The following is a 19,273-nucleotide window of genomic DNA, read 5'->3' as shown; positions in this document are numbered from 1 at the left end:
GCCTGGAACAGCAGGGGTTAAAAATACAGACCTACCCTTTAGACGGTTATAGGTTAGTGTTCTAGCTCTACAATTTCCTAAAGAGTGTGCTTCGAATATACTTTTAAATGTAGTAAATAATGCTAAACAGTTTTTGCGTAAAAATATTAGGCAAACTTTAACTAAATCATATTACTAAATCATATTACTTGTTAGATCAGTTTATCTACCATTTCTGCCATTTTATTTCACTTGAACTATTATTAACACCACTGCTGTGACTTCTACTGCTTCTGTTACAAGTGCATATGCCACTGTGTAAACACTACAAAAAATACAAAGACAGAGGCCCTTAGGAATGTTTAATATATTTGTTTCTATAAATGTTGCTATTCTATTTTCCCTAAATTTTCATATTCTATAAAATAGAAAATGAAAAGAGTTGAGTTTATAATGTAGGGAGTTAGGAGTATCGTGTTCTTTGTACGAATATGGATCTCTTCCAGTCACTTGGCCAAGAAACTGCCACCTAAATTTCCTGGGATAGATGAGCGAGTGCTGAGTGCTTGATCAGGTTGCTCAAACATTTCAAACAGTTGTTTCAGTGCAGCTTGAACTCCTTTGGTAAGATGGCTTCTTGCTCAGATGTTTCTCTTCTGAAATGATAGAATGTTCACTATTTCTTTTTGGTACAGTTACTTAGTGCATCCTACCCATCTTCTTTTATGCAGTCTGTATTCTTCAGTATTTTGCCCACAGAAGCTTTCAATATTGCCACTAGAGGCTTGGATTTCTATTCCCCGCGGTTTAAAATATAATGAGTGCATTCTTCCTTTTCGGTTATCCAACGCTCGGGCATTGCACGATTCATTATATTTTACTTTGATTCTCAAGGTGCCTTTTTGAAAGTTTTGTTCCGCTCTTTGACTCAATCATTTCTTCCATTTGCCTCAAGGACTTGGCATTGAAGAGCAAGTGGCAGAGTCCCTGCAGACGTCTATTTTGATCTTTTCTTTTTAAAATTTTTAATGATCTTTTCATTTGTTCATCAATGATGTTCTTGATATCATAACACAGCTCATCAGGTCTTTGGTGAGTAGTGTTCAGTACAGAAGATCTGCCCTTGAAATGTTCTAGAAATGCAGGTGGGATAGACTCAAGGTCATGTTTTTGCTCCTGTGGACTTGTTTCCATTTTCATCAGCTTGAACTGGAATTTACATATGATGAACTGATGATCTGTTCTAGTCAGTCCCTGGCTTACTGTTAGTTGTTGATCTTTCAGCCTTTCCATCATTTCTGCCTACAGATGTAGTCAGTTTGACTTCTGTGTTTTACATCTGGAGAAGTCCATGTGTATAGTCACCTTTTATGTTGCTGAAAAAGGTATTTCCGATAAACAAGTTGTTCGTCCTGCAAAGTTATATCATGTGATCTCCAGTTTCCTTTCTATGACCAAGCTCATATTTTTCAGCTACTGTTTCTTTCTCTTTGTTTCCAACTTTTCCATTCCAATCACCAATTATTATCAATGCCTTTTGAGTATATGTTTGATTGACTTACAACGGAAGACACCGGTAGAATTCTTCAAATTCTGCATCACTTACTGCTGTGGATGGTGTCTAAGTTTGAATGATACTCAAAGTGACTGGGCTTCATTGAATGAGGATAACCGTAACCCTATCGCAGCACTGTGTTTCAAGCTAGATGATAAGTGTCTGTTGGATGGTGAATGCAATGCGCTTCCTCTTGATTGTGCGATTCCTGGGATAGTAAACCATATGATTTTTTTTCTCTTCAAAATGGCCAATACCATTCCTCCCAGCTCACTAATATCAGGGATATCGATCTCTATTCTTTCCATTCCATTTTGATGATTTCTAATTTTCCTAGATACCTATTTTGCACATTTTAAGGATGGATTATTACTAGATTTTTGCAGTTCTTTCTTCTCATTTCGAGTTGTGTCCCGTCAACAAATGAAGGTTCACAAAGCTTTACCCTCACATGCTTCACTTCATCCACATCATTATAGTCAACTCTGCTTTGGGAAGACAACTCTTCCTCGGTCAGAGTTTGAATCCTTCTGACCCAAGGAGCCCATCTTTGGCCCCTCTCACTGACCATGTTCTGCTTGCACTCCTTAGGACTTCAGTAGCTGATACAACGTTTCCATGTTTTGTATGGGGTTTTCAGTGTCTCCTGCATGTGAAGTGGACAGTCAATTCCCTCTTTGTCTTCTGTTCTTAGTCAGGAGGATCCATTGAAATCTGTTCACTTCTTGTGACCCTCCAGGTATTTTTAATACCAGTGACATAGTTTACAGTATCCCAGCAGCACCCCAGTTGCCACAGTAGGACAAACCGACAGACAAGAGGTAAATATAGAGCATAATAGAATCCAATTCAACTCTTTCTATATGTACAATTCAGCAACACTGATTACATCCTCACTTTATCCAACTGCTCTCAATCTTTTCTTAGTCATTTCTCCTCTATTAAGATAAGCTCACTGCACTATATAGATTATCAGTTGCTGCCATTTTATTACATATATTATTATTGCTGCTAGGTGACTATGAGTCAGGCCAGACTCATAGTGACCCAATGTACAATAGAATGACATCCTCCCCAGTGCTACAGTATCTTCACAATTTTTAAAATGTTTGCACCCATTGTTACTGCCACTGTCTCAAGCTACCTTATGTAGGGCCTTTCTTGTTTGGCTGCCATGCTACCAAGTGTAATGTCCAACTGCAGTTGTATAGTCTTACTGACATGTCCAAAGTGTATGAGATCAAATATTGCCATTCTTCCCTCTAAGGAGTATTCTGGTATGCATTTCTTCCAAGAAATATTTGTTGGTTCTTTTGGCAGTGCATATTTAATATTCTTTGTCAGCAATATTTTTCAATGGCATTGATTCTTTTATATTCTTCACTATGCAGTGTTCAACTTCCATGTTTATACAACGCATTTGAAAATATCTGCTCTTCAAATTACGCTCTTGCTTTTCAACACTTTGAGAAATTCTGGAGCTGCACAATTGCCCAAAGAGTACATCACTTGATCTCTTAAATGCTGCCTCCATGAGCATTGATTGTGGATCCAAGCAGGAAGTCCTTATCAATTTCAATATTTCTCCATTTATCATGATGTTCAGTTGTGTGAGGATTTTTGTTTTCTTTACATTGAGTTGTAATTCATACTGCACGCTGCAATGTTTGACTTCCATCAGCATTTGCTTCAAGCCCTCCTCGCTTTTAGAAATCAAGATTGTGTCATCTGTGTATAGCTGCTTGTTAAGGAGCCTTCCTCCAGTCATGATGTCTCATTCTTCTTCAGATACTCCAACTTCTCTGGTTATTTGCTCAGAATTGAGATTGAATAACTATAGTGAGATGATACAATCTTGACACACATTTTACTTGTTTGCAAACCATACAGTATTATCTTGTTATGTTCACATTACAGCCTCTTGAACCGTGTGTCACATGAGAACAATGAAGTGTTCTAGGTTTCCAAAGCTTCTCAAAGCTGTCCATATTATATGGCCCACAGAATCCCATCTAGATATATCCCTTACGGCTGGTTTTTAAAGCAGCATAGTGCTCAAGCAGACCTTCTATAGGGTTTAAACTAGGCTATTATTTGATTTTGAAAAGAACTCAGTGTATTTTTGTTTTAAGAAAGATTATCTCAGTGAAAATTTCAAGTGTTAACCCAGATTTTGTAAACTCCTAAAATCCGGAACCTTGAATTTGAGTGGGAATTTGAACTTTGTTTCGCATTTTCCTTATTCTATCAGAATTATTCCATAGAAAATTTGATCACGATAGTAAGCAGTTACCATCCGGTTTTGCTGGTCTCATGGCAAAGGATACAGTTGTTCCTGGAAGCAATTAGCTACAGATTCCATTTTTCCTCTTCTTCTAGATTCTCTCCTTCTTTGGTAACTTCAGACACATAGAGGCGTCTTGTTATGGTTGAATGGCCAATTGTAAGCTTTTAAAACCCATCCCTTGCACCATGTATTTGAAATTTAACATGTAATCTAAGTACGATGGCAGACTATTTAACTATGATGCCTCATTAAAACATGATCTGAAACCGTCAAATTAAAAAACTTAATCTCAAGCAATGTTTAGTTGTACATAAAGCATCTCAGCATATATTCTTTTATTGCTGTGTTGTTATTGTAAAAATAGCTATCACAACAAATGTAATATTTTTTCATAGCTATGTATTTAAGATTTTTTAGCACAACCTTATCACATCCAAAGCACTTTCCGTTATACTTAATACATTTGTCAAATCTGTGCTTGCATTCTTGGAAATATTTTCAAACTCCTCTGTTGGGATGGCTGAGAGAACCTTCCTCAGTTTTTTTCTTCACCTCTTTTACAGTATTAAATTGCTGTTATTTCACATCCCTCTTCCTTTGTGGGAAGAAAAAGGAGTTGCACTGAGTGAGGCAAGGTGATTAAGGTGCGTGGGGCAAGAGGGGTATGCTGTTTGCTGCCAAAAACTATGCAGCACTGAGATGGCTACCTTGTTATGCTGGCAAACCCAGTCCCGTCTGCCACAAATCTGGCCTCTTTTGTCACACACTGTTACACAATATTTTCAGAATTTCTAAATAGAAAGCTTGATTAAAAGTCTTACCCGGTGAAATGAACCCCAAATGCACTGAGTCAACATTTTCATCCATTTAGGAAGTTGATTTGTCATCAATCAGCATTTCACCTCTTTTGAAGTGAGAGAAACCACTCATCCACTTGAGTTTTTCCCATAAAGCTGTCCCTGTAAGCTGTGTTCAACATCACAACAGTTTCTGTGGCATTTTAGTGTTTCTATCACAATAGAACTGATCATTATTAATGACTTTGGAGGTATTTTAAATGTTTAGGCAAGGAATGACATGGTCAGACCAGTACTTTATGTTGCATGCCAGGGAAAGCAGTCATTAAAGAGGGGTAAGGTTAGTCCATATGCTGCTGCCATCACTGGTGAGAGAGTCTCAAGGGTGAAGACAGTAAATGCAGGCAATGTTTTTCAGGATTAATGTCAGATACACTAAATTCAATATAGAATTATGAACAAAAAGCATAAAACAAATCAGACTGACTTCACTAAGTAGACCCATGCCATTATTCACTAAACAAAACCACGATTTTCTACCATAGAAGCTATATGAAATTCATCACTATACTAATGACCCAATCATCTTGCTTCGTAACTTGATATTTCCCCAGAGTCTTCCTTTGCTCTTACCTGATATTTACCAGCTTCCTCATTTTACTTTAAATTGTGTTTACAAGTAGAAACCTTGCTGTTATTTAAAATAGAGATAATTTAAGGGGAAATTGTCATATCTTATAATTCCCACTTTAGGCATTACATTTTGTATAATTGGTTTTCAGAAACAATAATACATTAGAAATTACCATAATTAGTCTGATCTTTGAAAAAAAAGTTTTGTTGAAGCAAGCCAAATTGCTCCAAAATATTAAGTGAGGATAAAACAGCATTTCCTTTTGACTTCATATTTCTCCTTATGAGGCACTTGAATTACTGATTATGCTTTCAGTTTGCCTAATATTTTTATTCCTATTGTCCCCCAAAGTGCCTGACATCATAAATTCTTTGGGGTAATACTTTCATAAACACATATCTGATGTCTTACTCTTTTATTATACATTTTAAAATATTTCTGATCCAGTAATAATGTATTGATCCTCTGTAATAAGTTATTCTAAGACCGCATAATGTTTTCTCACTTCAGTGTTTTTTAATGTAATACATGTAGAACATTGTCTAAATTTTGGTTGTTGAAATTAGTGTCTACAAATAGTAAAACTGAATATGGTTAAAACTTGACATTATACTAGCCTTTTACTACACTAAAATATATTTGTTTTAAAATCATTTATTTGATTAGTAAGTATATTTCATGCTTGTTTATACTAACCTAAATATTCATATTTTTAAACGTGAAAATTCTTCAAGAATTACTTTTATTAGTACAAAAATAAAATTCCATTTTGTATGCAACAATATTTCTGCTTATATGTGTAGAATTAAAGTAAATGAAGAGCAAGAGCATAAAAATAGTGGTTTCATTAGAAATATTAATTGTATTTGTATACGATGGGTAGTGAGTGTTTCATTGCTTTGGGTCATTTTTTGTAACTATTGCTACATAAGACCCAACGTCATCAGAATGATTCCAACTCACAGAAACATTTAAGACAGAGAAGTTAGCAGCCAAATGCTTACTTAGCTCATTGTACCACTCAAAAAAACCCCCCAACTCACTGCCATATAGTAAATGCCAACTCATAGACACCCTACAGGACAAAGTAGTACTACCCCTGTGCGTCTCTGAGACTGAACCTGTTCACAGGAGTAGAACACCCCATCTTTGTCCAACAGAGTGGATAATGGTTTTAAACTGCTGACCTTGCTGTTAGCAGCCCAAAAAACTAACCACTCACCCCAGGACTGCTCCTTAAATATTGATGAAGTTGATTTTATTAGAAATAACATAAATGAATTTAGATGGTGATTATTGTAATGTATGTTTATTTGTTATTAATTTTGATTTTGCTAGACAATTTAATTTTACTTTATTTTACTTCTAACTGACATAAAATAGTGAGAAATGGATTTTATATATAATAAGAATTTGGAAATATAGCCATTAAATGTCAGTCCTGAATAGTCAATCAAACTTCATTATATTTGAAAGGGTAAGTTCTTAGATAAAATATTAATATACTTGAACTTTGAAATCTTGGTTTTTCTATCATGTAAGAAATCTTCCCAAAATGTCTTCTCAATAAGGTTTTGGTATCAGGAAAACAAAAAGAAAGGATCAATGTGATGTATTTTTATTTTTTCCTAAAGTCTTTCTGAGTAGAAACCTTAATTTGTACACCAGACAAGATTAATGTTCTCCCCTGAAGTATTGTTTTGATTACACTTGATTATATTTTGGCAGCTTGTATCATGATAAAAGAAAGAATTAAAACATGGATACATTTTACTGATCCAAGAGGAGAACCCTACTGTTCAACAAATATCAACTTTGTGATTTGAAGCAAAGCTCGCCATAACCATCTTATCATAAATGTCATGTTTTGTAGACAACACAGCTGGAATTGAAACCCGGAGAAATGGATACAGCCGCAGGCAGCAAGAGCTGTACTTCCTCCCAATCGTAATAGAAGACAGTAGTTATCCTGTCCAGAGCAGCACCAACACAATGACTATTCGAGTTTGTAGATGTGACTCTGATGGTACCATCCTGTCTTGTAATGTGGAAGCAATTTTTCTACCTGTAGGACTCAGCACTGGGGCTTTGATAGCAATCCTACTATGCATTGTTATACTTCTAGGTTGGTGTCATTATGAATCACACTATCTCTGTCTCCTCCTTCTTTCTCTCTGTCTCTCTGTCTCGTCCCAATTTGTCATGAAAGGCTGTTTTTCTGAACTGATATAGTGTGCTTATAAAAGTTAAATTTATTTTACAGTTCATTTCAGTTTACAATTCATACACATATATATTTATTTACATATATATCAAGTAGAAACTACGAAATGAATGCATATATACATACACATGTGTGTATATCAAAATCATATGACATCATCACAAAACACACAAAAACCTGACCAAGACCTAGGAGATTTTCAAGTCAAAGGAGTTCGTGGTCCTCATCACAATGTAAATGCTAAAACAAATATCCAGTGGTTCTCAACCTTCCTAATGCCGCGTCTCTATAATACAGTTCCTCAGGTTGTGGTGACCCCTCAACCATAAAATTATTTTTCTTACTACTTCCTAACTAATTGTGATACTGTTATGAATTGGGTGACCCCTTTGATAGGGTCATTCGACCCCAAAGGGGTTGTGATCCACAGGTTGAGAACTGCTGATCTGTAGTAAAGAGTTATCAATCCATTTGACTACTGATAACCATTAGTGTATAAATGGATATTATATAATGTCCATTTAAGAAATGCTAGGCAGACGAGAGTTCTCTAGGCAAAGAAAGAAATGGTGGTGTGAAAGTATAGCAAGAGGCAAGGAAGCCCCAAATCAGTTAATTTTACCTTTCTTAAATTGCCAATGAAAAGTGATGCATAGTCTACATTTCTGAAAACTCCTCACATCAAAATTTTCATTAGGGCTTTGAACTGATTCTTTCTGGTTCAGTTGTGGTCAACAAAGGAAGCCAGAATGGACCAGAATTTGTAAAATGTGGGTGTACCAGATCAATAACTAGAATGGGAAACAAAATTATGAATTGACACCCTGTTGGAAATGTAAGTGCCCTCTTGGAAAACAAGAACAGCATGTGTGCTGCCTAGCAACTCCATCTCTTTACCAGCAGCATTGGAAACAATGGTGCCTGGATCCGATATGGCATCTAATTGCTCACCTTTGAATGTGCGTCACTCTCCATCATCCTAGCCATAATCAAGTCATTAATCAATAGTCCTGAAAGCGTTCACCGAGGCTCTTACATAACCCCCACGCTAGGATTTTGACCCATAACTTTTCCCATTCTTGTTATTGTTCTAGTACACCCACATTTTATATTTTCCAATTTGTTCTGATTTCCTGAATTGGCCATGACAGACACGGTTGTGAACTAGTCTGAAGTGCTGATTCTAACTATCCCCACTAGAGCAGGAGAAAACAGAACAGAACCGGGGAAGTCGATGCATTCTATAATGTCTCTGCTAGTGTGAATTGAATGCTACTTTAGCATTTCCCTCTTCCATCAACTTTTCTGTTGACTCAATTCCACTTACTAATTCTCTACCTTGAGTCACAAACAGCTTTTCTATTTGATCTCTCACACCTATAAGTGCAAGAGGTTTGGAACTGCCTTATAATGAGTTTGTACACGCAAGTTTAATATAAAAAATTATTCTGAGAAATGTAAATATCTACATTCCTCTAGGTCATCAAAAATTAAAAGTAAGAAGAATGTTTGGTAAAACATAGAGACATTACACCAGGTATTCATTGCACACTCATTTGTAGAGCACATTACTAACTCAGTAGCTCACACTGGTTCCCAGGATGAATTTCTTGTCTAATTGGTATGGCGTGGTTAGGCATTGGGCTGCTTACAGTAACGTCTATTGTTCGAACGCATCAGTTGCTCCTTGAGATAAAGATGAGTTTGTTTGCTTCCATAAGGATTTATAACCTCCACAAAACTATATGGCAGTGGTTCTCAACTTGTGGGTCATGACCCCTTTGGGGGTCCTACAGCCCTTTCATAGAGGTCGCCTAATACCATCAGAAAATATGTAAATATTTCTCAATATAAAATTACATATTTCTTTTTGATATATCACTATGCTTTAATCACTATACTTTAATTAGGTTTGATTATGTTCAATTTGTATCAATGAAAATACATCCTGCATATCAAATACATACATTACAATTCATAACACTAGCAAAATGACAGTTATGAAATAGCAGTGAAAATCATGTTATGGTTGGGGGGTCAGCACAACATGAGGACCTGCATGAAAGGGCTGCAGCATGAGGAAGGTTGAGAACCACTGCTCTATGTGCTCACTGTGAGCCGGAACAACTCAGTGGCAGCAGATTTGATTTGGTTATGAATTATTAATTCCAGACAACCAACAACTTGGATATACATAAAAAGCATTCCTTATTTGCCTATAATTTATAAAAATGATCTCTGACGTCTGTTTGTGTTGAGGTCTGACATATTAGAGTAGATTCAAAGCCACAGTAAGGCACGTTCTAAGGAACACCTCCTGTTACGGAGTCCATTTTAACTCAGGGAGAGCTTCCTGCTAGGACTGAGGAGCCATTGGGTCCCCGTGGCTGGGCTTGTTACAGAAATAGGCTGCCTCCACTTTCTCCTGGAGAGTGGTTGACAGGTTCAAACCACAGGCCTTTCAAGTGGTAGATCAACGCTTAACCCCGCCTCATCCAAGCTCCTTCAAAGTGAAAAATCAAAACTTCTTTAAAACTGAAAATGATCAATAATGCCTTGAACTTTACATCAAGCTTTCCTCCGACTTGCTCTTTTCTTTAAGTGCAGTATGAACACCTTAGTATTTCAATATGAATCAGGAGTGACCTGCCATGTTCTGGATGCATCTCTAGCCTCTAGAGCCGTCTTACAGTATGGTCACTAATGGGTTCATGTCGTGTTCTCACTGCCACATGCCTCTCCTGCATCAAAGCACTCTCTGCATGTCCCCGATAGGACTTCACTGGGCTTCCTCTCTGCCATTAGCGGAGTCTGCCTCACAGCAGACCCATGGGCCAGAGAAGAGCTGCTACTGTGGCTTTCAAGATGTTAATTTTTTATGGGAGTGGAAAGCTCTGGTCTGTTAATTGCAAGGTCAGCAGTTCTAAACATCCAGCTACTCTATGGGAGAAATGAGGCTTTCTACTGCCATGGAGAGTGACTCTCTCAGAAACCCACAGGGCAGTTCCACCCTGGCCTATAGGGTCACAGTGAGCCCGAATAGACCCTCTGTCAGTAAACAAGAGAGGGGGCCCGACTACTTGAGTTTGCTTTGTACTAGGCACTCTGAAATTGCTGGACAGACAGCAGTGACTATTGACCCCATTTTTTTATTTTTGCCCTTTTGTAAGATGAAAATGTTACCTACCCATTAAATAGATCGATGCAGTACATTACAATTGTTTGACTTTGTGAGTAATTTTGCTGCGGTTTCACATTATTGACCATTTAAAATGGAGTTTAGACAATGGAAACACGTGCATGATTCCTTCTGATTCTAGTATATATATGCACATATGCCACACACATACAGTGTATGGTAAATAATAGATCACTCCAGAAAGTCTTTCACCTCGGTCAGTTTTTCATGTCGTCGGAAGCATGCATTGTCACATGTCCTCTCTCTTCTCAAGTGCACATTTTGCTTTGTTCCAGCCATTGTGGTGCTGTACGTGGCACTCCGAAGGCAGAAGAAGAAAGATACCCTGATGACGTCGAAGGAAGATGTCAGAGACAACGTGATCCACTACGACGATGAAGGCGGCGGGGAGGAGGACACCCAGGCTTTTGACATCGGCGCTCTGAGGAATCCAAAAGCGATGGAGGAGAACAAACTTCGCAGGGATATAAAACCAGACTCTCTTTGTTTACCTCGTCAGAGACCAGCAGTGGAAGATAATACAGACATTAGGGATTTCATTAATCAAAGGCTACAAGAAAACGACGTAGACCCCACCGCCCCTCCATATGATTCATTGGCCACGTATGCCTACGAAGGCAATGGGTCCGTAGCGGAATCCCTCAGCTCCATAGACTCTCTCACCACGGAGGCGGACCAGGACTATGACTTTCTGACCGACTGGGGACCCCGCTTCAAAGTCTTGGCAGACATGTTTGGCGAGGAAGAGAGTTATAATCCTGATAAAGTCACTTAAGGGAAAATGAAAGCTAAAACACAACCGAGTGGAGACTCCATTTCAACAAAAACTAGAAAAAGAAAGAAAAAAAAACAATAATAAAAATCTCTCTCTCTCTCTCTCTCTCTCTCTCTCTCTCTCTCTCTCTCTCTCTCTCTCTCTCTCTCTCTCTTTTTCCACACACATACACACAGGCTTTATAGGACAAGATTCCTTTAATTATCTGGTTTCTAGCAAGTTGCTTTTTTTTAATCATATTGTCAATTTTGGTTTATTCTGCCCACATAGATAAATCCTCTAATATATACTTGTTTTGTTTCGTTATTTTGGAAACACACTGAGAAGAGCTCAGGGCTCTTAACTACAATTCACTGACATGACAACCCAGAAGGAAGATGGCATCATGGTGGAAGAGTGTTAGATTTTTCTTAATTCCACTAAAGTGCCTATTGAATCTCTTATCATTTAAAGGGGTGTGCAGCGCTCTCTGCTGTGATGGCATCACAGGACTCAGAGATAAGCAGGACATGAAGCAAACACAGTCTTCACGCCAAGGAGCAATAGCACCACGCTGACTCTTCTGATTCCTTCTGAGGAAAAAGAAGAGCACTTTATGAACTCCATCTTCGTGTCATTCAAACCCTTTCTTTGTTTCGCTTTTTTAAACTGTATGCCGAAAACCTATTCGTTTCCCAACCTTTCCGGAAATAGAAATAAATGTGCTCTCAAATTCAGTATGTAAATCCAGATTTTTAAAAGCAACGTGGGATCTTATGATGAGTTTGCATTAAAGCTGCTCGTTAAAATATTACTTTCCTTTTGTAAAGAGCGAAAACTTTAAAAAGAACATTGAAATTACCCTCTTTATAAAGAGAGGCCTCAGGACTCCGACTCCACATTAAAATAAATACTGGTTTTGTTTAATACTGTACTGGTGTGTGGAAGCTTGGTTTTAAAATGTAGCCACGTAATTTAAGCCTTGAATCATGGGTATAATTTCAAGATAAATGTGCAAGAAGTGTTGGGGGTGGGTGAGGGGTATAATTAATGTAAACATGGGGGAGACATTCTTTACCCAGCTTCTCAGGGCTATTTTTAAATCAATGGTTCTCTGTCGAACAAAGAAAATAAAATATATGTTAAATGTGACATACTTTAAGTTCATACATGGTGCATTTATAGCATATCTAAAACATTTATACATTGATGAACAAAATTCAAGATGAAATAAATTGCAAAGATCATAATAAGAACTTCCTCCTAAAATGAGCACAATCTCAAAATAGGGTAGCTAATTCACTTATTTTACTAACTTAGATTTCATTTGTGTGTGTGTGAGTGTGTGTGTAAACCGTTATTAGATAGTAGCTCAGTTTCATCTTTGTCATCTATAACAATTCTAATCTACACAATCCCCTACACCTCTTTTCAAAGAACATTTTTAATATAGATTTACAAAGGACAAAGACTTTATAAATCCTTAGGTAAATTACATCCCTATACAGTATTTCAAATAAATTGTACATTATTTAGAAATGAATATAGCAAAGGCAATAATTATAAAATTATATTATATTTATATAATGGATTACTAAAACATGGCACTCTTTATTGGAAAATGTTAAAATGGCCTAGAGATTCATTCTAAAGCAATGGTTCTTGTTACAGGTGTGTGCTAACATGTGGATTTCTTGCTCCTGGTTATCCGGGATGACACAGGAACACCGCCCCTGGGCTTTTAGGATGTAGTCTTCTCAAGAGGAGCTGGTCACCAGGCCTTTGTTAGGAGAGATACTTGATGGGTTCGAGCAAAGTTTTAAATTAGTGTGATGACCAAATCAACCAGAAAAAGAAAAGGAATAAAAAGGGGGCGTGGGGGAACACTGCCGCAACTTTCTCCTGCAGAGTGGCTGGTTGCTTAAAACTGCCCCATTTGTTAGCACTAGATAACAGTTCCACTCAGTGAAGAACTCACCACTGCCTTCGAGTTGATTCAGACTAAAACAGGCCAAGGGGACCAAGTAGACCTGCCTGAACCAGTGTGTGAGACCATAGTTCTTTACTGGCACGCCCTCTATGGGTCATGTCTAGGTCCATAGGAACATAGTGAAGGCAAATATCCACACACGAACAGAAATATGCATAGTATAGACAAATGCCCTATTGCTATCACATACTTTCGTTAAGAGCATCTAACGTAGACTGATGTTGCACTAATTGACCCTTTGCATCTGCGTTTCTCATCGCTTTGGGGACTCTCTGATTTGCATTCCCTTGGCTCTCAATATCAAAGAAAAGCTGCTGTATATATTTTCCTCAACGTTAACGTTGCCTCTGTCCTAGGACTCCGTGAGAGTGTCTTTGTTGTGTCCTAGACCTTAGCGTGCTGTAGGAAATGTTCATCTGCATTCTAAAAGGCTGGTGATGCCATAATGAGAATGGAAAGAGAAATTAACCAACTTCTGGGCTTTCCCAGAAAAATGATTTGCTGCAGAATTATGCATGGCCCCTAAAGATGGCTGGTATTCAAGATCACTTTTGGCTGACAAGCATCATTGCATTTTCATTTTATAAGGGAATCCAACTGCTTGTATATCTGTACATCTAGCATAAACTATGGTGACTTGAAAAACCAAAAACCTGGGAGGGACTCTGATGCTAACCAAAATATATAACCAAAATATATATAGGTTATTTTCATCAAGGAAATGAGCCTTTCTCTGTGCCACGATCTCTCTCTTTTATTCTTTTGTAAGTCCGCATAGATAGAAACACCGATGGAGATCACATGATAGAATTGTTTAAAATAAAGTACTGCATCATCAAAAATACCTTTTTTTCAACAGCATGAGTGTCCCCTATACCCGTGGACTTCTCTGGATGGAAGCTACGGAAATCACATGGACTGTATCTGTGAAGACTTTGGAGAAGCTTCACATCAGCAGCTAAAACCAGGCCAGTGACTGAGTTTGGAAAAGACCATCAACTGCTCATATGCAAATCAAGTTGAAGCTGAAGAAATAAAAATAAGTCTACTAGAGTCTAAATACAACCTTGAGTATAACCCACCTGAATTGGTAGAACGTCTCAAGGAAAGATTTAATGCACTGAACACTAATGCCGGAAGACATGGCGATCTATACAGGGTGACATGAAAAATGTAATACATATCTAAAGAAAAAATGATTAAAATACAGTAAAATAGATCAAAGTGGATGTCAAAAGAGACTCTGAAACTTGCTTTTACTTGGAGTGCAGTCTTGGTAAATGAGAGAAATGATGAAGTCAAAGAGCTGAACAGAAAAATTCGAAGGGCAGCTTGAGAAGACAAAATAAAAGAGTAAAATAAAGTGAGCAAAACCTAGAGTTAGAAAACTAAAAAAGAATAAACATTTTGAGAATGATGATGGCAACAAATGTACAAATGTGCTCGACACAGTGGATGTATATTTGGATTGTGATAAGAATTGTATGAGCCACCAAAAGTGGGGAATAAAGGAAGAAATAGAAAGAACTTTAAAAATCAAGCTTAAAGTTTCAATATTAAAAGACTTCATGGGTAATTAATGAGTTATGCAGAAAGCCTCAAAAGCATATGGGAAGACTACAACGTGCCACTGTACCAAAATGAACTGGTTGTCAGTCCACCATTTCAAGTTATAGCAGATGAGCAAGAGCTAATGTTACTGAAGGAAGAAGTTCCCATTGCACTGAAAGCACTGGCCTAAAACAAGGCTCTAGGAATTGCTGAAATACCAACTGAAAGGCTTCAATAGGCTGATGAAGCACTGAAAGTACTCACTCATCTATGCCAAGACATTTGGAAGACCAAATGATCAACTGTCTGGAAGCTACATATTTGTGCCTATTTCAAAGAAAGATGAAATATGACAATACTCAAATTATAAATAGTATCGAACACCACATGTAAGTAAAATTTTGCTGAAGATCATCCAATAAAGATTAGAGTAATACATTGACAGAGATCACCAGAGGTAAAACAAGACACAAAAGATAACTTGGGAACAAGGGCTATCATTGCTGATGTCAGATGTACCTTGGCTGAAAGCAGAGAATACCAGAAAGGTGTTTATTTGTGTTTCACTGACTGTGTGCTAAGGCATTCAACCGGGTGGATGATAACAAAGTATGCATCGCCTTGAGAAGTATGAGAACTCCAAAATACGTCATTGTGCTCATGTTGAATCTGTACATGGATCATGAGGCAGCTGTGCAGACAGGACAGGGCATGATTTCACAGTTCTGTGAACAGAACATGCTTTACAACCAGAGAAGATGTGCATAAAGGTTGCATCCTCCCACTATACTCACTCAAACGTTAAGTTAAGCAAACAATGAGAGACGCTGTCTCATATGAAGAAACACGGTGCATTAGGATTGGAAGGAAGCCTTATTAACAGCTTGCTGTGTGCATATGACATAACCCTGCTTGCTGAAAGTAAGACTTTCAAAATGTGCTCTACTTGACTTTAATAAAATGAAGGTCAAGGATTGTAGTCTTCACTATGGATTACAACTCAGTGTAAAGAAAACCAAAAATGTCACCATTGAACCCACAGGTAACATGATGATAAACAGAGACATGTTTGAGGTTCATAAGATACTCGTTTTGCTAGGATCCACTAATAATGCCCATGGAAACATCAGTCAAGAAATTGCATAAACCCATTGTACTGTGTTAATCTGCTGCACAAGACCTCTTTAAAGGGTTCAGAAACAAGGATGCTACTTTGAGAACGAAGGTGCGCCTACTGCAAGCCGTACTATTTTCAGTTTACGCGGATGCATGTGAAAGTTGGACATTGAACAAAGAAGACTGAAGACAAATTGAAGCATTTGGATTATAGTGCTGGAGCACTATGTTGAACACATTATACGATACCAAAATAACAAATGAATCTATCTTGGAAGTACAGCCAGAATGCTCCTTGGCGAGAAGGATGGTGAGACTTTGTCTCGTATTTGGACATGTTGTCAGAAGAGACCGGTCTCTGAAGAAGCACATCAGACTTGGTAAGGAAGAGGCACAGGGAAAAAGAGGAAGGCCCTTGACGCGATGATTTGAGACAAGGCTGCACTAATGGGCTCAAATATGAGAATAGCTGAGAGTGGCTGAGGTCCGGGCAGGGCTTCCTTCTGCTGTACAGAGGGTCACTTTGAGCTAGAGCTGAATCGATGGCATCCAGCGTCAGCATTAGTCTAGGGAAGAAGCCATGGAGATTTACTGGGTCAAACACTGGACCGTGAGCAGAAAGGTCACAGGTTCAATCTAGTAGCTGCCCTGTATGTGAAGATTTTCTTTCTCAGAAATGCTAAAGAGCAATTCTGCCCTGTCTTACAAAGTCACTATGAGTAGAATTGACTGGATTCCAGTTGCTTTCTTTCTTTTGTTATGATGTAAAGAACATTAGACCAAATCATTTAGCAAGTTTAATATCTTGGGATTCTTTTCTATTTATAATAATGTGATCCCTGTGTGTGGCATGCATGTATTCTGGATTTGGGGTCAGTTGGAACAGATGCACATAGTTCTTCCATAGCCTGACTTCAGTGAAAGAAAAGGCTCGAAGGGCAGCAAGTGAAGGTGAGTGTACAGGGAGCGAAGGAGATTATGATGAAGAATTGGAATTGGGTTTTATTGTTTCAAAATAAGGTCAAATTTACCTAAAGTGTGTGTGTGTGTGTGTGTGTGTTTGGATTTACAAGGGAATTTTGTCTGTTGCCAAAGTTTAACCCATGTATATTTTTATTGCAATGCATATTTAACTTTACAGAAATATGTATGTACAACTAGTATGTGCAACATTTATATTATGTACATATCTTTAAAAATGATAAGCCTTGAGGTTGCTTAACACATAACAAAGAATAATAATGCAGAATATTAGATAAACACCCACTTCTCACATATAGATATGGATAGGTCCCAATGACCAAATCAGGATGTGAAATTTGTTATAATGTGAAGAAGAACTTCCTTAACCTGCTGTTTTCTGCAGCCTCCATGCAGATGATCTGCAGATAGGACTTTGGTCATGCCCAGATGAAGTAGAAGTAGATCCTCCAATCACAGCCAGTCCCCAGGCAGGCAATGATTCCAACCAGCCCTCACTCAAAGCTCTCTTCTGTTCCTCCTCCCCATCGTCCTATGCTCCCCTCTCCCTTGGAATCATTCCCTCTTCTGCTGGCACCTCTGCTCCTGTGCCCCTCCAGGGAACTCCCACCCTCCACGGATGTTTCCTGCACAGCTCAAATCCCCTGTCCCTCCTGCACCCCAGCAGCCAATTTGATTTCTGTACCCTGAAAGTGCCCTCTCTTTTAGATACCTGGAACAAACAGGCCTGGCCTTTCCTACTAGCTGGAATATCTCTGGACAAGCTGGGAACACTACCTTCGGTGTGATTTTCAGGCTGTTCTCAAACTCCTGCTCTCTTGCTCTCAGGGAATTTCTAGCTCCTCCTGGTGCTTCCAGGAGCGAACTTCCTGGGTGGACCTCTCTGGATCCTACACTGCAAGGCTGTCAGTCTACTCTTACATCACACTACTCATTGACAGTGAAAGACACTACTCATTGACAGTGAAAGACACCCTTGAGCTGGATCCTTTGATGACCTCAGCTACTCCCAGGCAGGGCTCCCCAACAGCTGCTGCTCTCCTCCACTTCCAGAACCACCTTCTCTTCCTCCTGCACAGCCAGACCTGCCCAACTCTGTTCTGTTTTGGAGCTGCAGCAGACAGAGCCATCCCTGGGTCTCAGCTGAGAACCCCAACCCCTGTGGGTCTGAGCCCACCATGCTCAGCCTTCATGCTCCTCCTGGAGCCTCTAGGCTCAACGGATCAGTGCACTTGAACCCCTGATGCAAATTAGATCCACCATATCTGACCTACTCATACTACCCCTGCCTGGTCCATGGAACCTGGTTCCTAAAAAAAGGATAATAGTTTCTTCTGGCACTGCCTGTCATTCTTGAAGTTTCCATATTGTTAACAGGTAGTAGATATCTTATTATTGTAGTAAATGCAAAGTTCTTGGATGATGACACAGCCAATATATAAAGAACAAGTATAATCTAAAATCATTTTTACACTGAATTCCATTGTAAAATACAGATGTCTTATTGGATAGGATACATATATGGGCAGTGTACAACGCCTTACAAATTGGATCTATCAAATATTTAATTCATTTTATATGTGCATGTATATTATTGTCATGTTCCCTGTGGTTGGTTGTGACTCACAGCACTCCTGTGTCTAATAGAAGGAATCACTGCCCCACAGTGCACCATTCTCACAGTTGTTATTTGAACCCATTGTGTGTGCATCTATACAACGCACACATACACACACAAACACATATGTTCTTTCAACTTCTACACTGTCTTATTTGCAATCATACTGACCAGAAAAATTAGTATGACTATCTGGGAATTCTGAGTCATGTGGTTCTTAGTTTCCATCATGTGGAGACCTACTTATGGTGATTTCATGTGCCCCCCCACCCCCGTACATTTTCCCCAGGGTTTTCGGAACTGCACTTTCAGAAGTAGATCAAAAGATTTGCTTCCCAAGTGGGTTCAAACTAAGTATTAGCACCATATTCTGCAGCACAGTGTGTTATCTTCTTGTAAAGAAGTCAGCATCTAAACATCATTGATTCTGATATGGATATCCTACTCAAGAACAAAGATGGCACCTCCCCCCCCCCCCGGAGTTTGCTGCAGTATTGGTTCAAAGAGAAAAGATTGATTTCTATGTAAGGATGACTTTGAAAATATATCAGTTTGCACTTCATGTTACACATCTGTAAAAATGGTTCA

General features: G+C 38.5%; 1 protein-coding gene across 2 annotated transcripts in view; it reads left to right on the top strand.

Moving 5' to 3' along the window:
* Positions 1–11,450, top strand: part of CDH12 (cadherin 12) — a 344,128-nt gene extending 332,678 nt beyond the window's left edge. For both annotated transcript variants that reach the window (XM_075542993.1, XM_075542992.1), the window contains 2 exons: positions 7,126–7,377; positions 10,951–11,450. In XM_075542993.1, the coding sequence (XP_075399108.1) occupies positions 7,126–7,377; positions 10,951–11,450 (752 nt within the window). The remainder of the gene's footprint in view (positions 1–7,125; positions 7,378–10,950) is intronic.
* The last annotated feature ends 7,823 nt before the right edge of the window (positions 11,451–19,273 follow it).

Source organism: Tenrec ecaudatus, chromosome 2, assembly GCF_050624435.1.
Source record: "Tenrec ecaudatus isolate mTenEca1 chromosome 2, mTenEca1.hap1, whole genome shotgun sequence".
In the NCBI taxonomy this organism is placed as follows: Eukaryota; Metazoa; Chordata; class Mammalia; order Afrosoricida; family Tenrecidae; genus Tenrec; species Tenrec ecaudatus.
This window is presented reverse-complemented; position numbering and strand designations above follow the sequence as displayed.